Source organism: Microcebus murinus, chromosome 11 (assembly GCF_040939455.1).
Source record: "Microcebus murinus isolate Inina chromosome 11, M.murinus_Inina_mat1.0, whole genome shotgun sequence".
NCBI classification, from domain to species: domain Eukaryota; kingdom Metazoa; phylum Chordata; class Mammalia; order Primates; family Cheirogaleidae; genus Microcebus; species Microcebus murinus.
The window spans coordinates 81703720-81729219 of NC_134114.1; the positions used below are offsets into that span (position 1 = coordinate 81703720).

A 25500-nucleotide genomic window follows, 5' to 3' on the forward strand; every position below is an offset into this window, starting at 1 on the left:
TCATAAAATCAGTATTAAACTATATAGTTACATATTAACAGTCATTATCATCAATTATTCAATACCTATGTTCAGTTTAATACTGATTTTATGATCAATTTTTATGGTTTAATTTAGTAACTTACAATAGATCTATAACTATACATTTAAACTTTTATCATTGTCAGTCTACTCACTAAGATGTTACTACTTTCACTCATATTTATAATCACAGGCATCCGTATTCCGAGTCCTACTTAATAGCTTATGTGATGTTTTCACACCTGAATTGATCATAGAAGGATTTTGTATTCTCATAGTCAAATTTATCCTCATTTTTTAGTAGAGATGCTCTGACTTCTTTGGTTTTTATTCTCTAGTTTTATTTTATGATTGTTTCCAGTGAAGCCTTATCACCATGAGATGCATACTGACTCACAAGAGCTAATTTTAGACAGAAGTTGTACCTTTTACCAGGAACTTGGATTCTCTTGGAAATGGGACCAGTCTAGGCCTAGTTTTCTTCTGGTGAGCTGTAGCCCCCCCATGCTGCTCTTGCTGGCCATCTGCTTTCTCCTTCAGGTAGTATGTCATATTGATACTGTATTATAGATGACAGATCCATTTGTTATTGGGCTTTCACTTCCCTTACCTATTCTCATATCACCTGTTCTCATAGGTGAGGGAAGCAAAAATTTTTACTGAAAATTCTGAAATATTATCTGAAATCTTCTGGCGAACAAACTTCCTTTTTGAGAAAAGATTGCTCATTTTCCTGTATCCTATATAACTCAATGTTTAGAAGTGGTTCTTTGTGCTGTCTTTATTATACCTTCACCCTCATGAAAGTCTCTTTTTAAGGCTTAAGGAATTTGGTTTTACTGCATTCTATTCCTCCTTATTGATGAACTATTACAAAATTCTGTTCATGCCTCTTCATTCATTAATGCATGTGTTTTCTAGATCACTGGCTCTCTCTTTTTCTACCCTTAGATAATTTGGGATGACTTTAGCATTCATGTAAAAGACTCATCCAAAACCTTAGTTTCTGCATTTATTGATCTAAAATTAGTATTGACCGAGGGCTGGTAGCTGGTCAGCAAATTAGGTCAAGAGAATTTTCTAATAAAGGGAAAAGAAAGCTGTTAGGCTCTTCTTGTTTCTCTTGAGTAACTGGCACCAGCTCTGGATTGCTTACTTTACAAATTTCTTATTTTGTGAGAAATATAAAACTTTAATTGTATAGGTTAATTGTATGTAGACAAATTTCTGCCACATATAGCTGGAAACAATCTTGATTGAAAGAGTAAGTAAAATTTTGGTGAACATAGAAAATACGACTCAGCATAGTATTTCTAGTTTCATTGTTGCTGTTTGTTTATTTGCACGTTTTAGAAGGTGCTTGCTCCCAAATACAGAAGTTTGTTGTGGCACTAGTTTATGAAGGTAGAATAATTTTAGTGCATCACTTAGACATTATGGTGGATTTCAATATTTAAAAATATGTCTACTACATCTTGTCTTTGTAAATATCTCTATTTTGAAGGCACAGTAGTTTCTCTGCCTCTAACTCCCTAGTTTCTGGTTGAATTCATAGGAAGACTTAATTACCCCTGCTGATGGGCAGCCACGTCACAAAATGTTTTAAAAGTTGTGTACATATTTCAGTGTTTGGTGATTTGATAATAGTATTTATGAAAATAGTTAATGAGTTAATGAGAAATTTATTATAGAACTTAACTCTTTCATAAGAATAAAAACAAATATTGTAAGGAATTGATTTTAAGGGCTATTAGATGTGCTCAGAGAAGACAAGATAATTATATGTATTTCAGATCGTCCTTTATAATTATCTAATTTTAGATTATTGTTTTAGATGCTCAGTTTCTAACAAAAGATTTATTCTAGCTTTGAATGTTATAATTTTTGTTTAGCATCTCCCTTGAAGTATTTGTGTGTGTGTGTGTGTGTGTGTGTGTATGTATATATATGTATGTGTGTGTGTGTATGTAAACTGTTTTTGTTCTTAATAGGGTGAGAGAGAGTAAGAAGCAGTAGAAAGTGTGGTCAAAGTTGTAAAATAAACTGAAATGATAGATGATAGTTGAATATCTTAGGCGCTATATCTAATCTTTTAGTCAAATCATCACTGGGGTCTTTAGTTTACTTATTATTATGTTTTTCTATGTTAAATCCATAGCAAAATATTTTGTATTAACTTTATTATGATTAATACATATATCTGTAGACATATGAGAAAATTGCACAATGATGAAAATCCACCCCAATGTATAGACTTTAGTGGCCCTGAGGGAGCTGGGGAAAGAGAAAGGCATGAAATGGTTTTTAGCCTCTTTACTCAATTATAGCAGGTTAACTGTTTCTATATTCCTAATTTTATAAAGGTATATATCCTGTAGTAATTAGTAAAAACAAACTGTTTTGTTTTGTTTGTGGTAGCAAGAGAGCATTGGCTGTCTTAAGGCTTCTCTTTGCCCCCAAAATTTTTTAATTAAAGAAATACACAGAAATAGATTGGTTTGTTCCAGAATGGTATTGCTAATCCACTTTAAGTGATAACAGAACTAAGTATAAATATTGTATCAGATGAAGCTACATCTTGCAAGTCAATTCCTGTCAGCTCCAGATGTTGCCAGCTGGAATCTAGAGATATTATTTACTAGAATTCCAGAAATTATTCTTTGTATGTTTTATTTATTACATTATTCACCTATAGTATGATTGGCTTTTCCTTTTTATTTAACAAAAATAAGGTACATAAACATCATAAGGAATTCGGCTTATAAAAAAGGTGATTTTTTTCTTTTCTTTTTTTAACTAAAGGCGAAGTCACCAAAAGTGGCTGGCCATCAAGAAATGAAGACTCTCAGCCAGGCAAGATGGCTCATGCCTGTAATCCTAGCACTCTGGGAGGCCGAGGCAGGTGGATTGCTCGAGGTCAGGAGTTCGAAACCAGCCTGAGCAAGATCAAGACTCCGTCTCTACTATAAATAGAAAGAAATTAATTGGCCAACTAATATATATAGAAAAAATTAGCCAGGCGTGGTGGTGCATGCCTGCAGCCTCCCCACTACTTGGGAGGCTGAGGCAGAAGGATTGCTTGAGCCCAGGAGTTTGAGGTTGCTGTGAGCTAGGCTGACGCCACGGCACTCACTCTAGCCTGGGCAACAAAGCAAGACTCTATCTCAAAAAAAAAGACTCTCATAACTTATTAATGATGGACCTTCTATGAATGAGAGGAATAGTAATAGAATAAAAGGGCTTGTTGATTAAGAAATTCCTCCAGGAATGTGATCTCATCTCAAAGTTAAAAATACTTTAAAATATTGGGGAAAAAAGATACAAAATACTGATAGAAGTAATTACAAAGTAGAGTCTTACAGCCTTGACTCATCAAAAGAAGGTCAACTGATAATATGGTCATTTTGAACTGTTCAGGAAGACAGAACTATATCATTTGTTTTATGAAGATAATCTCTAAAGATATAGCTAAGTGAGGCATTTCATTAGTGTCATTTATTTCCAAGGTAAGTTATTATTTTAAAAATTCTGAATTTCTACTTAGGTTTTAAGATATCTATTATAATAATCAGCTTTTTTTTTTTTTTTTTTTTTTTTTTTTTTGAGACAGAGTCTCATTCTGTGTCCCCAGCTAGAGTGCAGAGTAGCATCATCTTAGCTCACTGCAACCTCAAACTCCTGGGCTCAAGTAGAGGTGCTCACCACCAGGCCTGGCTAATTTTTTCTGTTTTTAGTAGAGATGGAGTCTCTCTCTTGCTCAGGCTGCTCTCAATCTCCTGACCTCAAGTAGTCCTCCTGCCTTGGCCTCCCAGAATGTTGTCCTTATAGGTGTGAGCCACCACACCGGGTGTAATAATAAGCAATTTCATTTTTTGTATCTTTATCTCCTCAAGAGAATTTATGGATAATTGTTTTGAATCTGAGTATAAGTCTTAAGCAGTGAAACTGATTTTTTAAAATTCTAGATATTAACCTTTTTATTTTATAAATAATCTTGTAACTGTCCTATTTGTGTAGCAAAGAAAATAAATGATTGGTTTAAACTACATTATAGGCTTGATTGTAAGAGTTAGTATTCTGAGTAAGAATTGTTATTATTGTCCTTGAAAAGTTATTTAACCACCCCTAAGCTTTGGCTTTCTAATCTATAAAATCAGGATAAAGACAGGACCTAGTATGTAGTTTTGTAAATGATTAAAATGTACAGAACAATGTGTGTACAGGGTAATGATGCTTGGCACATACTTAGTGCTCAATAAATGTTAACACCTTTCACTGTTAGAGCTATTTTCTAAGCAGGTCGATATTCTTTTTTCAACAGAGACTTCATGTGGTATATTATGGCTATTATTTTTGATATAGCCCTTGACACTTTAGCAATAGTGATATTACTCTGCGTTGTTTCATATATTTGATGATACAGTTAAAAAATCATTTGTTGTCTGTATTAGTCCATTTTGTGTTGCTGTAAAGAAAACACCTGAGACAGGTACTTTATAAAGAAAAGAGGTTTATTTAGCTCATGGTTCTGCAGGCTGTACAAAGAAGCATTGCGCCAGCACCTGCTTCTTGTGAGAGCTTCGGGGAGCCTCCAGTGAAGGTGGAAGGCAAAGGGGAAGCAGGCATGTCACGTGGCAAGAGTAGAAAAAAGAGAAGGAAGAGGTGTTGCCAACCAGCACTCATTATCACAGAACACCAAGCCACACCTGAGGGATCCACCCCCATGACCCAAATTTCTCCCTACATGCCCCACCTCCAAAACTGGGGATTGAATTTCAACATGAGATTTGGAGGGCCAAACCTCCAAATCATATCAATGTGTTACTGAACTACTGTGAGATTTAATGTATTTATAAGTCACTGAATGAAGCATTTCTAAAATGTGGATCCAAACTTTCTGTGTTTATATTCACAGGCTTCTCCTCTATCCTAGTGTTTTATCTTTAATAAAAAACACTGAGATTATTTATTTTTAAAAAATTCTTTTTATTTCATCATATTATGGGGGTACAAATATAGTTAAGGTTACATATATTGCCCTTGCCACCCCTCCCCCCCAAAAAAACTGAGATTATTTTAACTATCATTAATATTTCATGGTTTTTAGTCATATCTGACTTCCACTTTCATCATTCTAGGCCAAAAAATGGTTGTGTATGTTTGTGTGTATCTTCATATTAACAACATCCCTCAGTTTTATAATCATTTTTGATTAAGTTTCATTGGTCTATTTCCATTTCTATTCTTGAGATGTATTAAAAATAGAACATCATTTTTAGGTGTAAGTGAAGCATAGTTTATATATAATGTTATAAATTGGAATGTAATAATTTTTTGAAGTATAAGAAGTAGAGCACCCCCACCATCCTCCTAATACATTAAATACATTAATGTATTTAATATATTAAATTATTATGATTATTTAATGTATTTAATACATTAAATGATCCTAATACATTAAATGAGTGACTGATGCCCAGCATTTTGTTGACTTTCCTTTGTGGATGTAGTCTAGGGAATATGATACAGTAGAAGGCAGAGTAAGCCAAGAGTTAGGTTTGTCATGTGTGTCTTGGGCAAGTCATTTTATCCCCTTTGACTTTCATTTCCTTGTTATTATGAAAGGAAAAATTTGAAGTAGAGAAGCTTTAACGTAGAAGGTTTTTCCTACCACCGATTATATGTAAAACAGTTTTGTTATGTGACTTCTTTGTGGAAAAAAAATGATAGAATAAAAATTATGGTCCAGTAATTTTTACACTTATTTTTAATGTTAATCTTTTTAGTAATGCCCTGTCTGTATAAACATATAGTGACCAACTTATTTTAGTCTTGGGAGTTGGTTGCTTTTTAATTACCTTTCTTTGCTGATAATTTATTACCAAAAATAATATTGGACCCCAAAATATGGGAAGAAACTTCAAAACGTGTGTGCTAATTAAAGTGAAAATAGAAGCTAGCAAAACAAATTAGAAAGTCAGTTTTCCACACACTGCACTGTGGGTGTGTGAAACGCCAGAGGAAGAAAATCCAGTGACTTTGCCACTGGTGAGCTGTAAATGTTGCTGTTTGGTTTCTTGGAATCGTCCGAGCTCCTGCTGAGAAAAGCTATCTTTGGGACTACAGCTATATTTCTAACAGTGGTTTTGGGGCAAGGTGTTCACTTTAGTCACAGATAGGGTTCTAAAAATCTGTATGGGAAATGAAAGATTAAAAATGCATATATGCATATTTTAATTTTATTATATAGAATTTATGAAAATAATGCAAGTTTTGACCAGTTGTCCTGATTCATAGATTTTTTACAAGGGTTATTTTCTTTTTGTGGACATTTTGGGTGGCTGATGATTACTTTACAAAGTAAATATACAGTGATTCTTTGTCAGCTGTGTATTAGTTGTCCAGGACTGTCAACAAACTACCACAAATTTGGTGGCTTTAAACAACAGAAATTTTTTCTCTCACAGTTTGGGAAACCAGAAATCTAAAATCAACATGTTAGCAGGGCTGGTTCCTGGAGGCTCTCATTGAGAATCATTCCATGCCTCTATCCATGCTTATGGTGGCTGCTGGAGATTCTTGGTGTTCCTTGACTTGTGGATACGTCGCTTCTGTCCCTGTCTCCTCCTTCACATTGCCTTCTCTTCTGTATTGTCTACTCTTCTAAGTCTTCTCATGTGGAAACTTGTCATTGGATTTAGGGCCCACATAGATAATCCTGGATGATCTCTTTTTGAGATCTTTAACTTAATTACCTCTGCAAAAATCATTTTTTCAAATAAGGTCACATTCACAGCTTCTTGGTGGACATCTCTTTTGGGGGGTAGCCATCCAATACACTATAGTTTGTGTCTGTCTCCTCTTTTATCAAGAAAGTTCTCAAAAACTAAAGCATTGGTTGTGGGTGAGATCCTTAACTTTGAGAGAAGCTAGTTCTTCTGCCCTTTCAAGTATTTTCTGAGTATCTACTCTATGAATCATAACATTTCATGACTGGAAGATAACATAAAATAATTTTGTTTTGCCAGAAGCTCAGATATTTTGTTTATGGTCCAACTCAAGAGTTAGAGTCAAAGCTAAGACTAGAGCCTAGGTTTGAATCAAGTGTCTACATCTATATTATGAGCCCAGAAAGTCTTCTATTTCTTGTATCATTAGAGCAATTAAGTAGACATTTACTGACCAATCTTTAAACAATATTTGTTTTTGAGTGGTTTGGGAAAGAGTACTTGGGAAATGTGAGGTCAGGGTCTGGGAAAAACTATTCAAGGTAGACAAAATAGCACAATGATTAAGAGCAAAAATTTGGTTTCAAAGCTGTTTAAATTTCAGCTGCCTGACCAACAGACATTTAGCACATCACTTAGTATTTCTGGGGCTCACAGAGTCCTGGCCAAGGCTATTTGGAAAATTCCTGGGGAATTCAGTGAGAGCAAAGGGATTTAGGGAATATTTAAATTGTCAATATTCAAACTTTTTTTTTTTTAAGGGAACCCATTTAATATATTAAATGATTATGATTATTTAATGTATTTAATACATTAAATGATCCTAATACATTAAATGAGTGACTGATGCCCAGCATTTTGTTGATTTTTAATTCTTCTTAATATAAAAAATAACATTTTAAGTAATATTGGCCATTAAGTATCTTTAATAATTTTGTAAAATCTTTGATATGGTTATTTGGTGAGTACTCATTCTTAATTTTTAGATGATAAATAGTGGTTTGGATGATGACACCTAATCAAAGATCTTCCTAGAAACAAGTCTGATACTCGGATACATTGACTGCTCTAGGCCAGTGGTTTCATATGTTTTGCATTTCTTATTGGTTCTACTATGATTATTGCCTATTAACAAAATAGTTAATGAACTTCTGAAAATATCCAGTACACTCAATTGGTGCTTTATTAACTTAAGCAGATTAGAGCCTATTACATAGAAATAGAGGCCTGGATCTGAGATTTCTAACTTCTATTTATATTGATAAAAATGAAGCCCCAGAGGGAGGTAGTGTTTATAAGTTTCTTTAATTGGGGAAGTCTGATTAATAATACATTTTTATTTCTAGATACATATTAGAACCTGTTTTTAGTACATAAGATGTTCTCTGTTCCAATAGTTTGAGCTATTTATAAGGTAGTTTCAAAAATAATTGGAAAAATCAGTCTTTTTGAAAAATGCAAGAGAAATAACTCCCAAGATGCTATTCTCTTGTCGTTTTTGATAATTTCCTCAAATTTAAATAAGGACAACTACAGATTTCTAACACCAATATGAGTTCAAACGTTACCTGTAATTGGAATGGCTTTGGTTAAATTTGAGTAAATTATTTTTGTTTCTTTCTTAAGTGTCCTTTGAGGTTCTTTAGCACAAAACAATAGTGCAAGTAAATACACTCTCTTTTGTTTATTACTTAAATGATGTCTAATAGCCACTGTCTTGCTTAAATTCCTTACTAATGTGTAGCATTTATTTAATGTTTAATTTGAATTAAAAAAAACAAACAAACAGTAAATCCCCCTGCTCTCTTGGAGCTTACACTGTATTGTCAATGTGTGCTTGGGCTCCCAGATATCTATCTGGCTTTTATAAAAGAATGATTAGTACCATTCACTGAAATGGGAAACTCCAATAAAAGGCCAGCTTTTGGAATTATGACTTCAGTAGTAATTATGTTACTTTTATCTGCCTTTGTGATCTCCAAGCACAGAAGTCACATAGATGTTTCAATATACAGGTTTGGAGCTGAATGGAAAAGTGTGCATGGAAATTTAAATTTGTGAGTGGACTTGGTTTTAGGTGGTGTTTGAAGTTGAAACATGTAAGTGATTACCTATAAAGAAAGTACAGAGTGAGAAAAGAAGAAACCTGGAACTAGTAGAGCCTAAAAGCACACTACCATTTAATGGCCTGGTAGAGGAGTGTGAACCTGCTAGGGAAACTGAGAGCGTGTTGTCTGAGAGATTGGAGGAGATGGAAGCAGAGGAATAGATGGGGCAGAGGAATAAATGTTACATGTAGGTGTACATGGTCAACAGAGTGGAATTCTGCTGAGAGATTCAAGTAAGATAAGTGAGAAATACCTCTGTTAGATTGGTATAATGGAATCTGTTGGTTTTCTAAGAGCAGCTGCTTTGGTGGTGGTACAGGGTGAAAGCCAAATGGGAGCAGGTTGAGGAATGAGTGGGAAGAGAGAAAATGGAGACAGTGAGCATAGATATATAATTCTTTTAGGAATTTTGTCTGTAAAGAGCAAGGAACAGCTGGAGCAGGATATGTGGTGAAGGGAAAGATTCATCCCTCCTTTTCTTTCTTCTTTCTCTCCCTTTCTCTCTTCCCTCCTTTTTTTTTCCTCCCTAGGGGAGCAACTTACATATATGTAAAAGCTGATGAGCTGATTGGAAAGAACCAGTTGAGAAGGCATAGTTCACAGAAAGAGAGATCTGTTAGGTTATTGTAAGGTAGAGGATTCTTGGGAGGTCAAGAGGGGATGAGATCCAAAGTATAAGTAAAGCAGTAATTCTTAGAAGAGATTTACTTCATGTTTCAAAAGGGAGAAGGAGGTTATAATGGGTAGAGAAGTTGTGAATCTATAGCTTTGGAAAGGCATGGTGAAGGGGTTCCTGCCTTGTAGATTATTTCTAAAGAAACTGAAGGGTGTAGAAGAAGGTGGTTTTAGATGCAAGAAAAGTAGGAAAGGTTTGAAATGGTTGACAATGACAGCAGGAGAATAGGAAGTGAGTTGGCTCAGATATTTAGGGCCTATCTGAAGTTAGAAATCATGTGACACTGTCTATCAGTGGTGAGTTGCTTGGGTATAGATTCAGAGAGTACAGATAGTGGGATCCATACAGGGTTGGATCTTGCATCTAAGATAGGCTAGGAAGGGAGTTCAGGATATTGGCAAGAATGTCGTCGAAATGATGTATCATGACATCTAAGTTAGATAAAGAGGAAGAAAAGAAAAGAGAAGGTTATTGATTGGGACAAATTAGGAGACTCCTAGACTTAGAGAGTTCTAGTGAGGTTGAAAAGTGATTATAGCAGAAGTGATTCGAAACAAACTGATGGGATAGGAGATTATTGCCAATAAGAGGGGAGCTTGAATTTAAAGCTATTTCATATCCAAGAAATAGCCATGACTGATATAGAGTGCACAAAAATGTTTCCCTTGCTATCCCTACACAATGAAAGCTTTGTGATAGTGTCTTCTGAAGTGTATTTTGCAGAAAAATATTTCCTCCCCCCGAAAAGATGCATGTACTAAGGCATTATTAGGGTTCTGAGACATATTGCATTAAAGAAATGTGTTTAAATTTAACTGGGCATTTCAAAAATCTGTGGGACTACTGAACCTTTCAAGTATAACATCTATTTAATATTAATAACTACATAAATTAAGGTTTTTGCAAACTTGTTGAGCATTTGTGTGTTATATGTTGAAATTATTAATCAGAATAAGTGAGAGTAATTATCACAACCTAAGTGTTTATTTTACAAAGAATTTTTATCTACATTAATGTATTCCAGTGTTAAAATATTTATTTTCATATTAAAAGTAAGTATGTATCCAAAAACTAAAAATGTAAATTGGTGTATTATTTTATTAGTGACAATTGTGATATTTGAAATTGCTTATTAGAAATAGTTAATTATTGATAGATATTACAGGAAAGACTACTATTTTAGATCTATAAGTCACCCAACTCAGATTAGTTCAAAAAGAGTTTTTCCATTCAGGTAGCTCGATATATCTAGAAGTTCAAACATTGTCATCAACAATTTGTCTGTTTTCATTTCTTATCTCAATCTTTAGTTGTATTGACTTCATTCTCAGGCAGGTGGTACCACTGTCCCATATTGTGGCAGTTTCTCTCAGAGAGGCTGAAGGTGGAACAGGCACTTACTATCTGCCTGATTTCTTTCTAAAATATATATCCTGGTTGGATTTTATTTGCTTATAATAGAAGTATAATATTATAATCACCACATTCTTTTATTAAAAATTACGTTTTATATTATTAAACTGTAGGATTTTCTTTTAGGTTCTGCAGTTTCTGATTCCATTTTAATAAATAAAATGTTGACCAAGGTTTTGAAACTCCTAATATTCCCAATTACTAGTTCCAGTAACAAAAGGAGCTCTGAACAGATGAGGATTATTGATGCACGTGCAGTATGAGGATACTAAACAGTAAAACCATTCAGGAAACTTTTTAGATAAAATTGGAAACTTAAAACATTTATAAAAATGAAGCATGTACTTAGTAGTCTTCATAGTGTCCTTATGAGGTCCTTTGCAACAGATATAAAAGTAATAAAACTTATCCTCCCATCCCCCCCATAAAACAATCAACAAAGGAAAATAAACAACCCCAAAATAACAGAAACCAAAATTTTTGAGACATCTAGCCTTTAACCTTTTAAATTATCTTCTAAGGAATGTGGCTTTTAACTGTGTGGTAACTGACTGCCATAGAAAATGGTAGTTAAAAATCAAAACTATATCTTTTGGTAAATTAATGATCTTTCTGTTGTAGCGAATACCTTAAACCATGTGTTTGGTTTATAAACAAAGGTAAATAAAATGATGACTAATAGATTACTTGTCTTAATAAAGTGCATAAGAATTCTTCATTCAGTTTGTATATGGAAGGAAAGTCACAAGAGACCATCATTTCTACCCAACAACCAAAATAAGGCAGATAAGCTATGAGATAATTGTTTTTAAGAAGCTCTTCAGAGAGCTAAGGATAGAAATGAACCTATTATAGCTTAGCTTTAAATGAACCTAAGTCCATAATGTGACAAGTCTTTTATAGGGAAAAAAAATAGAACCATGACTACTTCCATCCTTGGTGGAGCTGTATAAGCAATTGAATCCCAAGTTTTTAACAGATTTGTTATTACAGTGTGTAGGCTGATATGACAGCTTAGAATCCAGAGGAGCCCAACCCACAGCAAAGCACTATCCACCTACCAGCTCTTACTCAGGTGTTTTCACTTAGTGAAGCAGGCGATCAGAGAAGTAGACTTGGGAGAGAAATTAAAAATGAAATCCTCCCCACACCAAAAAGGTGGTGTGTATATGTATGTTGGGAGGGGTTGTCCAGGCAGGAGAACTGAACTCTCTGGACTCTCACCTACTAAAGAGTAAGAGCTTCTTTCCAAGTTGATTCTCTGCAGCGAATCCTGGGTCTTCACAGAGTATGGGGCCTTCTAAAGACTAGAGAATGGGTATAGGGCTATAAATTGTCTTCTTAGGTACATAAAGTAGGGCATGAGAGCAAAGAGAAGCCCTCCACCCCAAAGAGGCTGTAAAAATGGGAGATCTCCCACATTTCCTAAAGCTGATGGGTTAGCTTCAAAGCATAGGCAGAATGCTGGAATTTTACCAGGGCTCAGATCCATTCCTAGTTGAAGGGGAACTCTTGATCACTCTCAAAATGTTTGAAGTCAATGGTAATTGATTCAAATTAAAACTACAGCAAAGGCCAAACCCAACTTATTAACTACCTAGCAGTGTGACAGGAAAATGAGTGGTGTGCTCCTTTCTTGAGGTAAATATTATTGAATTCAGACTCCACTGCTCTTTTGTATCAGTTGTCTGGTATATAATCAAAGATGATATGACACACTGAAAAATGAGAAATGTGACCCATAGCCAAGAAAAACACAAGACTCAGAGATGGCCTAGGTGTTGGAATTATGAGACAGTGTCTTTAATATACTGTTACAAAAATGCTTAGATATCTAGTGCAGAAGATGGACAATGTATGTGAAAAGATGGGGAATTTCAGCAGAGATATGGATGGTATCAAAAAATGGAAACACTAAAAATGAAAAATAGAGGAAATTTCTCAGAGCTGAGGAATATGTTAGATCAACTTGTTAATAGATAGACTGAATGTAGAAAATATCAGTGAGATGTAAGACAGGTTGATAGAAAGTATCCAAACTGAAACAAGAAGAAAACATTGGGAAAAATACAACAGAGTATTTGACACCATGGGGTACTATCAAATGGAGAGAGAGATGGGAGTAGAAAACGTATTTGAAGAGTTAATAGTAAAGTGCTTTCCAACAGTCTCAGCCTGAAATTATGTGCAATTTAACAAATCACAAACAGGATGATTTTTTTTTTTTTTTAAAGAGACAGGATCTTGCCATATTATTCCGGCTGGTGTCAAATTCATGGCCTCACCTGATCCTCCTGCCTTAGCCTCCAAGTAGCTGGGACTACAGGTGCTCAGCTAAGCAGGATAAATATTTTTAAAAATTACATTTACTCATATCCTAGTCAGTTATAAAAACATGCAGGGGAAAAAAGACACATGAATGGGAGGAATAATGATATGAATTATAGCTGAATTCTCATCAGAGACAATGGAGGCCAGAAGACAAAGTTCTGAAAGATAAAAAAAACAAAACACATCAACTTTGAATTCAATATCCAGTTAAAATTTCTTCAAAAATGAAGGCAGGCAGCACTTCACACTCACTAACTATGATGGCTATAATCAGAAAAACAGAAAATATATGTTAGTGAGAATGTGGAGAAATTGGAACTCTCATACATTTTTAGTGGGAATTTAAACTGGTTCAGCCACTGTGGGAAACAGTTTAGCCGTTCTTCAAAAAGTTAACCGTGAAATTATAATTTCACTCCTAGATATATGTATAAAAGAGTTGAAAACAGTTGTTCAAACAAGTACTCGTACAGACATGTTCATAGCAACACCATTCACAATAGCTAAAAGGTAGAAACTCAAATGTCTTCGTCAATGTTAGTAAAGTCAAAATAATTATAGCTAATATTTATGGTCATTTACTAATATTATGATAGGGCAGAAAGGAAAGAAAATAGAAGAGAGGTAGAGAGGGGAGAGGGAGGAGAGAGATAGAAGCTGCTGTGAGAAGGTGTGTACAGCATATGAAGGGATGGCAGAGGTTCTCTTCACTGGTTAAAATAATTTGTTAAGTGAAGGAACGAGCTGGGTAGTTTGTGAAGATGTGACTGGAGATGTTTAAACACCTTGATTACTGGACATTGGGGTCTCTAAAGGAAAAATACTCTCATTATAGTGTATTCCTTCTCTCAATTATTAGTTTAAAGAAAGTAGATAAATTTTCTGCTTTATTATTATATATCTCCCTTAATTGTACTAAAAGCAGAGTCTCAGATGTCTTGATAATTTAATTAATAATATTTTACTTTTTAAAAAACCAAATTATGCAGTTGTTTTCTAAGCAAAGTTCGATCAGCACTTCAGTTGTTGAGTCAGTGAGATGCTCATCAGGAAGCTTATTGGTGTGCATTTTGCACTCCTAGATAATTTATAGAAAGAATATCTTGAGGGATGAAGGGATAAATGGGTGAAGCACAGAGAATTTTTAGGGCAGTGAAACTACTCTGTATGATACTGTTATGTTGGTGACATGTCATTAAATGTTTGTCTAAATCCATAGAATGTACAACACCCCTAGTGAACCCTGATGTAAACTATGGACTTTGGGTGATGATGGTGTTTTGGTTTATCAGTTGTAACTAATGTACCACTCTGGTGGTGGATGTTGATAATGGGAGAGGCTGTGCATGTCTGTGGGCAGAGGATATATGGGAAATCTCTACTCCTTTCTCCCAATTTGCTGTGAACCTAAAACTGCTCTAAAAATAAAATCTTAGGAAAAAAAGAATATCTTTAGCCATTTTGATCACACATTTGGGAAAAGCACCATGGAACAGGGATTGTATTTAGGTATCGAATAGGAAGGGAGCTAATTATAGCCTCCTGCTTTGGTCTTGTTTCCCTAGAGCCATGTTATTTAAGAGATACAGAGACAAATAAGCAAGAAGAATGATTTGTGACATTTTACAACCTAGATCACACCAAACCGTATTCTGTTATACTACCAATTTCCTTGGCATCGTTATTTTAAAACAAGCTCTTAATAATCATTCAAATATTCCTTTTTTGTATTTGGTTTCCAATTTCATTATTTCAGAATCTGAAAATGCTCGACTTAGTAAGGGAATTGTCTTTTTTTAAATAAGTACTTTTAATATGCAAGCATCATAGGAAAAAGACAGCATGACAAACTGAGTTACTAGGCAGTGAATACTTCTAAAATGATTTGCCTTCAGTCAAAACCCAATTGCTAAAATAAATCATTTAGAAACTGTTTTAATACTTAAATTCTATATCCTGATGGGAGCACAAACTGTGCATCTTCCATTCTCCCTAGCAAATCAGCATCTTCAAAAGATTAAGTTACTCGTTTATTTATAGATGCATTCTTTTTATGAAGGACATACTGATATTTACAGTATTTCATTTACATTTTGGAGTCATCAACAGCATAGAGTATTTTTCACAAGACAGTCTTCTCTGGGGTTATAATTTCCCTGTACTTAATTCTCACAAAACCCTCCAAACCAGCCAAATTTTATGGCTGGTTTGCATAAGAAGTCTCTAAGATATTTGGCATTCGGCCTAGAGTTATTATCTTTTTTTGATTCGTATTGCCTCCTGATTGGAATAAGTATGTGACTGCTCCTATAGGGCCAAATAATCAGTTTCATTGTTCCTTCCAAGGGTGTTATTAGATTGGGTTTATTTACAGAAGGCTGTGAGAAATAATATTTGGGTTTTGTTTTAATACCCCATTATTAATAAAAAAAATTGTTCAGTGGTTCCTTTCATGATAGTTCACCCTTTCCATGGTTCATATTTGGAAGGTACCTCAGGTGGAATGTGACTAAGCGCTCTAAGAAAAGTAACTGATTGATACCATGGATCTCTTCTGTTTGGCTTTCATCAATGATCAATGCCATACAAATGATGGGGAGTTGGACAAGAGTCACTGAATTTTTGAGATGAAGATTTTATCTAGTCCGGTGTCTTCCTTTTTACTGATGTGGAAACTAATAGCCAGAGTAGTTAAGTAATTTTCCCAGATTCATATTCTTTATCCCTTCTGACATCAAGAACCTTATTCTTTTTATGTTAGTGCCTCCTTTAAGAGCCTTGCTTTTAGAACTGTAACATGCTTTTTGGTTAAAATTGTTTGTCTCTTAACCATGGCAGGTAGATAGGCAGTCATTTGGTAGAGCTTTTGATTTTTGTCAGAGCCACTCCAATCAGCAAAACCTCAATTCTTGCCCCTTGTATCTTTGCCTGTGCTTTAGCGGGCAGCGGACGGAGGTAACCTGAGAGCCTGTGTTACTGCAGTTTGCAAGTTCTAGTGAAGAGTGCTTCAGAACCTGATAGGCATGATTTTACCTTAAGTAATTCAGGTATTGTTTCTTATAGAATTTTAAAAAAATGGATAATAGATAAACTTTTAATTATTATGAACCATTCTTTTAGTTTTATTTATATGTGTGTGTATATATATATATATATACACATACCTACACACATTCACAGAGAGGGAGAGACTGTCTCATTTAATTTTAAAATAATGAAAAACAATGGTTAAGTGAAATATAAAACTGATACTACCTCTAGACTTTTTGTTTCAAAATAGATTAGTAGCTATTTTATACTTTATATTTTATATTTAAACATTTTTGGTAGGCATCTCATCAGAATATTGTCTCATAACATCAGGTATTATTTTATAATATCACCTCGCCCTTACCTCCTTCACCAGCCCCTGACTACGTCCACTGTGAGGTGCCATCCTTCTGCCAGAACTAATTCCTGTGTCTCCTCTATCTAGAGAAAGCTCTTTATCTTGTCATTACTTGAGGTGGGTAAAATAAGTGTCTCATATCTAGTCCTGGCAGGCCTACAGGAAAACTTAGGCACTGTATCCATGGCAATTGAAGGGAAACTTTTTAATTTTAATTTTTTAAAGTAGCCATTTAATTCTTTGATATAAAAATCAACCTGTCAGTGAATTCAGTGATGTGTTATTAGGTAGACTGTAATTTAAAACTGATATTTAACATTATAAAGACAGGCGCTTTGGCAAGAGTTTCATGTTGTATTTGTAGAAATCTGGGCACCAAGAGAGCTGGCACTGGTTAAAATGTTTTATAAGCCCTATTTGCATTTTAATTATTCCTGTATGAAACTTGAGGTCTCTTTATTATTTTTGATAATATATTTTTTTGATCACCCTATGTAAATAGTGCCTTAAATGAAAGAATGTTTTCACTAATTGTATCCCTTTGAACACACAATATATTAGCTTTGTAACTGTATGTAAGGGAAGCAATTTTTGAAGTCTTCTGTATTCATAACTGGACCTATCCATTAGATAATTCTAATTTACTAGGTAATTCTAGTATTACCTTCCTAAGGTAATATTTTCTTTTTTGATATTATCAAAGGGTTTGGGGGGAAAGAGTTCCCTTTCCTTTTCTAAAGATTGATGTCTAAGACGTGACTTGAAGGGAGTTACTTTTACCATCTCATTGACTCAGAAGAGAAGCCTGAATTGACAGTAAAGGCACCTATCCAATTCTTATGAAGCTTTCATTGCCAAACAGGTAAGGTTAGGACTTTCATCTAATCTTTCTGTGTGCAATAGGAGCAGCAAGACCGCTACCTCTACAACCACACAGAGTGGGGGAAGGAATTCCCTAAAAAATAAGAAAAAGGTAAATTGGGCTGCTGAGTAGAATAACTATAGCTACTACAGTGCTGTCCAATACGTATGCATTATACCATTATAATACTTTTCTTTTAAAATCTAATTACAAAACAATTATATATGCTTTACTTCCCATAATTTCATTTTGCATATCCTAACTGTATATTTTCCCAGTTTGTTTTTCCAAAGACTTCTTGAGCATCAGAAATATGTTTAAAAAAATACAAAAAAACACCCAAATTGAGAAGGGACATACTTTAAAGAAAGGTTAATGTACTCCTTCAAGGAGGAATAGTAGTAGTACTTCAAGGCTATCTTTCCTTTAGCACTTCTTATGTTTCAGTTATGATTTTTGTTAACAAGTAAAACTGGATCTGTGGCTAGGATTAAGGCTTTAATATGCATGCTCACTTCCTAAGGTGATGACCATTTATACTATATAAAGACTTATTTTCCATATTAAATATGTAAATGCTTTCAAGGTATTAATTAATCATTTGTAATAATTTCTTTTAAGTACCGGCTGTGTATACTTTTTTCCATTTTATACATGATAAAATTGATGTATAGATAGTGTTTTCCATAGGAGCATAAGTAAAGTAGTAGTAATGTGATGATGATGAAGAAGTTGAAATCATCTATACTGTGATTATTTTGTTAATGTGTATATGTTTTTAGAATGATCAGAACTATTAGCACTGTAGTGATTAGAGTTAAAAGTAAATAAAGTGGGAGTAGTAGGCAAGTGGAGAGATAAAAGTTGAATTTCAGAACTGCAATGTTTATAAGGTACCATGTGACCAAGAATATCTGCATTTACTATTACAGAGACTTACCCTAGATATTCGAGGCAAAGGAAACAAAAGACGTTACTTGTGGCCTGCTTTAGTTGTCTTTCACAAGTAAAATTGGGCATCCCTACTGATGGAAGACATATGGAAGTATTGCACTTGACAGTAGGGTCTCTTGTTCTTTTGCCTGCAGCTTATTAGCAGTTGAAAATGTAGTCATTATTGGAAAATTGACCAATGCCTCCATTACAAACCCTCACACCACACGTGCTTTGCCACTGTTATCCTTCTTACCTCCTAATTCTCATTTTTGCTCTTTTTTAAGTATTCTTTTCTACCCTGTTACCTAACCCATTCATTTATGTTTGTACAATGCTTGTAAAAATTTGAAATTTTAGGAAAAGTTTCCTTCAATTGTGGTATATGATATTCAGAAATATTTATGCTGTATAGCAAATAGCCATCTGGATTGATTTTTCTTAGTGGGAGTTTTGCCCTCCTTTAGCATCATGATTGTCATTATTACCATGTGAATCTTTGGGAAACTCTCTAGGTATATACGTGAAATTCCGACTTTTAAAAAATGTGTTCCATATAATTCTCCTGTTTTTTCCTTGTTATTTTTTTCTTCTTTGAAAATCTCTTACAACTATAGTGCTATCTGAAATATTCTGTTAGACTGGTTCCTTATATATAATAGCTTATGTCTCTTTATTTGGTTTATTACTTGATTTTCTGTGAATTTGTTTTTGCTTATCTATATGAATTTTATATGAATTTCTATATGAATTTCTGTTCCTTCATTTGTCCCCAAATAACATTTATTGAGGGACCAGGAAAATAAAGTACTGTAGGGTTTATATGTGTTTGGTTGTTATCCATAATGTCAGAAAGTTTACATTTATTTCGTTGGAAGACATGATGGATAAGCTATGGATATATACCTACTTACATAAATGTATGTATATTGGATAGTTTACTATTGCTGAATGCTTGTTTCTTACTCTTTCCAGGAAAGAAAGGAGAGACTATCCAAATTGGAGTCTATTCGTCATTCAATTGCTGGAATAATTAGGTCTCCAAAATCTGCACTGGGCTCTTCAGCAGTAAGTAGGATTAACTCTATGTGCTACTGAAAATTGTCACTGTCTAGCTTCTTTCTGATGTACCAATGAATATCATATATCAATTTGTATTTAGAAAAATAAGAGCATAATTTAACTTTTTGTGTGCATATAAATCTGTTATATATATCTATAGTAAAATCCCATGTAACACTGATGTAGGAAAGACAGAAATAAACTTATATTACAGACTTCCTGTACTATATGCAGATAATTATGAGAACCTTATTAGAAGAATAGAATAAATAAATTTCTAGTGAAACCTGACATTTTTATAATAGGGATTACTATATATAGTATACTGATAAAAATATATTGGTTTATCTATATATTCATATTTTTAAGAACATTTTGATTATAAAATTGAAGTCTGATACTAGAATCGATTTAGAACTCAGGAAAATCAGCAAGAAAAAATCAAGCAACCCTATCAAAAAGTGGGCAAAGGACATGAACAGAAACTTTTCAAAAGAAGACAGAATAATGGCCAACAAACATGAAAAAATGCTCAACATCTCTAATCAGGGAAATGCAAATCAAAACTACAATGAGATGTCATTATCTCTAGTGAGAATGGCATTTATCAAAAAGTCCCCAAATAATAAATGTTGGTGTGGATGCAGAGAGATAGGAACACTCCTACACTGCTGGTGGGACTGCAAACTAGTGCAACCTCTGTGGAAAGCAATATGGAGATACCTTATAGAGATATAAGTGGATCTACCATTTGATCCAGCAATCCCATTACTGGGCACCTACCCAAAAGAACAAAAGACGTTCTATAAAAAAGACATATGCACTTGAATGTGTATAGCAGCACAATTAACAATTGCAAAGATGTGGAAACAACCCAAGTGCCCATCAATACATGAGTGGATTAATAAAATGTGGTATATCCATACCATGGAGTACTATTCAGCTATAAGAAACAATGGTGATATAGCACCTCTTGTATTTTCCTGGGTAGAGCTGGAATCCATTCTAATAAGTGAAGTATCCCAAGAATGGAAAAATAAGCACCACATGTACTCACCAGCAAATTGGTTTCACTGATCAACACCTAAGTGCACATACAGGAATAATATTTATTGGGTGTCGGGCAGATGGGAGGGGGGAGAGGGCATGAGGGCATGGGTGTCTACATACATAATCGCATTGTGCACCATTTGGGGGATGGGCATGCTTGAATCTCTGACTTGGGAGATAAGGGGAGGGAAGGCAACACAGGTAACCTAAACATTTTTACCCCCATAATATGCTGAAATAAAATAATAAATAAATAAATAAAATTTAAATAAATGAAATAAATAAAAATGAAATAAATGAAATGAAATAAATAAAAAATAAAATTGAAGTCTGAATGATAGATTAATCATTGAAATTTGGGTTTGGTATGTCACAGTAGTGTACAGAATATTATTTAACAGTTATTCCTAGTAATAACAGCTTGGTCAAGCAAGATACACTGAACAAATAAGTAGAGGTATTTTTCAAAGGTGTTAGGTATCCTATTTATTTGGAAAAGGAGTTTTTTCCCTTTACATAGGTATTCTTGTGTATATACTCCTAACTACTAATCTAATTTGGGTTCCTGTGGATTTGTCTTTTCTAGACATTGCACATAAATAGAGTCATATAACAAATGGACTGTTATATCTAGTCTCTTTCATTTATTATGTTTTCAAGGTTCATATTGTACCATGTGACAGTACTTCATTCCTTTTGGTGACTGAATAATATTCCTTTGTATGGATTTACCACATATTGTTTATCCATTCATCAGCTAATGGACATTTGGGTTGTTTCTACTTTTTGGCTGTCAGGAATAATGCTGCTATGAACATTCATGCGCAAGTGTTTACATGATATGTTTTCAGTTCTATTGAGTATATACCTAGCACTGGAATTTCTTGGTTGTAACTTTTGAGGAATTACCAAACTCTTCTACAGTAGTTGTACCATTTTACATTCCTGCTAGCAGTGAGTGTTCCAGTTTCTTCATATTCTCCCCAAAAGTTTTTATTTTCCATTTTTTTAAATGATAGGCATCCTAGTGGATATGGTGTCTTATTGTAGGTTTTAGTTGCATTTTCCTAATGACTAATGATGTCAACTATTTTTTCATGTTCTTATTGGTCACTTTATTTGTTCTTTGGAGGTATGTCCATTCATATCGTTTGTGCATTTTTAAATTGGATCTTTTTAATTGTTGATTTGTAATAGTTTTTTATATATTCTGGAAAGAAGCCCCTTATACAAATAATTTACAAATGTTTTTTCTTATTCCTTGGATTATCTTTTTACTTTCTTGGTAATGTCCTTTGACATACCAAAGTTTTTAATTTTGATGAAGAATAATTTATTTTTTCCTTGATTTCCTATGATTATGTCATATCTAAAAAAAGTCTAATCCAAGGCCATGCAGATGTTCATCTTTGTCTTCTTCTGAGAGTTTTATAGTTTAGCTCTTACATTTATGTCTTCCATTTATTATTTTTTAATTTTTATCTATGGAGTGAGGTAGAGGTCCAAATTCATTCTTTTGCATGTGGAAGCATATTTAATTCATAATCTTAAAAATGAAACAATGAATCACTGTTTCTTTATTAAAATGAGCATACAAAATTAGAACTTTAAAGCATAATTTTAGATAAAGCAAATGCATTATACATATGAAATTAGAATCGATCATAATAGTGTTCATGTTGGACTTGAAATACCTATATTTCTCAATGTTTTTAACATTATGGTTAAAATACAGAGCTCCTTTAAAAGACAGTCTAATGGAACACTTATATAAACAGTCTTGACGGAAAGAAGAACAGGAGATAATTCACTGATTAATTTGTTTTTAACTGAATATTGTGTCTGATGCTGTCAGATATTTAATAGTTATTATGATCAGGGTAATATTTTAATATATCAACTCCAATCATGTGTTGTTATTTTCAGTGTACTTAAGGAATTAAATAACCTATCATTATCCCGGGGCACTGAGATTAGCTACACATCTAGCATCTTCCCTTCTTCAGATGGCTATAATTTTGCATTGAGAACTATCTCGGAGACATCTTGTGACGCCAAAGCAAGAGGTGTTAGACAGGATTAATTGCATATTTTCAAAGCCTAGTGGCAATCACGAAGGTTCATTTCAATCGGAAGTCTTTCAAACCATATTATATTTAATGATCCAGTCATGTCAAGCATACTGTTTTTTCACCAGAGCCATTTTTTTACTGCAGAATTTCTTTAATAAGGAGCTGAGCAAATCATTTGTTCCATTTTACAGCCACTTGTGAATACTAGTTTCATCACTGATGTGTGGAATGTATAATGCCCCTCTAATCATAGCACTCTTTGAAAACTGTTCTTTAAAATCAGAAGAGAGCACATTTTGGTCCAAATAATTTATTTTTTAGATATCAGAAGAATTATTAAATTACTCAAATTCTGTCTCATTAAAATTAATATTTTTCTACACTCTATTGACATAAATAATACATAATTACTTTGTATTATAATTTAGAAAATAAAAATATTGAAAACTAAATATGTGCTTCCCTTTATATAGAATATCATAAATAATATTTGCTTGCTTTTCAGAAACTTATAATTCAGCTATGTTAAATGTATATCAGTTATAATGTCAGTATTGTAATGCTTGGCTTCCACCCTTGGCATAGGGCAATGTATTTAATCTTAATAATTATTTTCAGGCATAACATAAACTGCTTGTAATTTTCAGTGTTCTCTTTTGAGTCTACCAAAGTATAGCCTTGTACTTCCTTTAATAAGGTGTGTTTTTAATTGCAGGTGAAATATACATTTTAAACTTTAGTTATCTTCTATTATTTTTAAAGTCTTAATTTACCTTTTTTTGCCCAGTTATTAAGATGTAAAACAATAATTAACAGGGAAAATAAAGTTTTTACATTATATCACTCTCATACACTAAATTCTCCTGTATAGTTTAGTAATATTTAGGAAAATTGAATATTGTTTTGTGGATTGTAAGTTTTGAATCATTTGCACTGTCACACATAATTTTTAAGAATGGCTTATCAGGATTTATTTTGTATAATTTTTACTATAAGGGAGCAAATCTGTTCTTTTATACGTTTGCTCAAATATTTAAAACAAATGTCACATATTGTGTTAGACTGATACTGAGTTCTACATAGGCAATTCCACCTTAATGATACATATTTAAACTTACTGAAATATGATTATATACTGACTCATTGCAATGATCTGGTAATAGTTGAAATATGTGACATGAAATGAACAATGAATATAATTGATTGATAAAAAACATGTTCTTATTGATATTATGGCACATTTTATATAAAATATATAAGGTTAAAGAAAGAATATTTGATACTTAAAAAATAAAACTGTAGCAAAAATGCAGTGAAATGATGAGAGAGGATAAATGAGAATCATAAGCACAATCCCTAACAGTAAATGGGTTAAAATAATAAAGAGAGAAAAGAAAGTAATTACATAAAGAAAAGATGATGAGCAAGGGAACTAAAGAAGCCAGGAACAAAAAGAGAAGTTAGAGGAAACCAGGGGTTATTGAATGAAGCAGAAGTGTTAGACCAGCAGAAGAAAGATTAAAAAATATATATTTTGTTTAAGATAGCATCCTTATCAGACACCCAAGAAGGTGCACAAAAAGGCAGTCAAGGAAATGGGAAGTTGAGGAAATGATATAATATTTGAATTTGGCTTGGTTGTCTATCTTTGTTTAATAAAGTTTTAGAAAGAATTTTATACAAATGCTAATCTGTGATTAGCATATAATTTTGGATAGTCATGCTGGAGAACAGTTTTATATTTAGCTAAAGACCAAACTGAAATTCTTAAGTGCTGTAGTACAAAAAAATGTTAATTGAAATATTTTTAATAAGAGTTTATTGTTAGTTTCATTGTGGAAAGTAAACATTAGGTAAAGTATCTTTACTTTCATTAATGATATTAGTATGCTAAGAAATTACCAATTCTACTTTCATGCTACAAAACCTAGAATTTGTAGAATTATAGTGTTTAATGCTAAAGACAGAACCATTCTAATTATTTACATCCTTCCTTTCTAGCCTGAACACAAATGATCCTGAAGATCAAATGTCCAGGATATTTTTTATTTTTCATTGTTTTAAGTATTAATTAATTCGATAGATTCAAACTGTAACTATTTAGAAATTTGGAAAAAAAAACTGACAGGAAGAACATTATTTTTCATGTTTTGATTTTATATTAAACATTTTATGTTAATAATCAAACTCAAAATGGTATGAAATACACTTTCCTATCAATGATTACATTTCCCTTTCACTTTAGAAAATAGTTTTTACATGGTACATTCCAATTCAATAAACCAATATTTCTCATCTTTTGCAAACATTTGGTGATCCTCTTACTTCTGATTGTATGACATTTGATTCCTCATCTCCTCCTAAAATTCCCCAGTAATACATAGCTTTAAAATTAAAGCAGTCTCATGGAATTTTTGAGAAATGTTTAAAATCCTTTGAGTTACTCATAGTTATCCCTGTATATTGCTAAACTAGATTTGGAATAATTTATTACTTAGACTATTAAATTAATAACTAAGTCCATATAAGAATAGAAAAGAGAATTAAATTTCATTTTTATGGTTTAGAAATCATAAATTTTTAAAAATGTTTGTGTTAAAGTTTTATTTAGTTTCTTCTAACTTAGCAAGAGGTTTACATGTATATTTTCCATGGTGTTTTATTATAGTTTTTTTTTAATGGTTTATTTGTGTGCTTTGTTTTAATAGGGTAGAGATTTTTTTTAACATTTTTTTTTGCCTTTCAAGAAGCTCATCTTGCTATTCAGATATTTTGAGAAAAGACATATAAATCTTCATTACATACTTGAGACTTAGCCTGAACTAGAATAAGGAGAAAAAATGGTCTTTTTCTTTC

General features: G+C 33.1%; 1 protein-coding gene across 5 annotated transcripts in view; it reads left to right on the plus strand.

Annotated features, from left to right (window-relative positions):
• FER (FER tyrosine kinase) overlaps positions 1-25500 on the plus strand; it is a 382557-nt gene that overhangs the window by 141103 nt on the left and 215954 nt on the right. For all 5 annotated transcript variants that reach the window (XM_012790246.3, XM_012790244.3, XM_012790243.3 and 2 more), the window contains one exon: positions 19436-19528. In XM_012790246.3, the coding sequence (XP_012645700.1) occupies positions 19436-19528 (93 nt within the window). The remainder of the gene's footprint in view (positions 1-19435; positions 19529-25500) is intronic.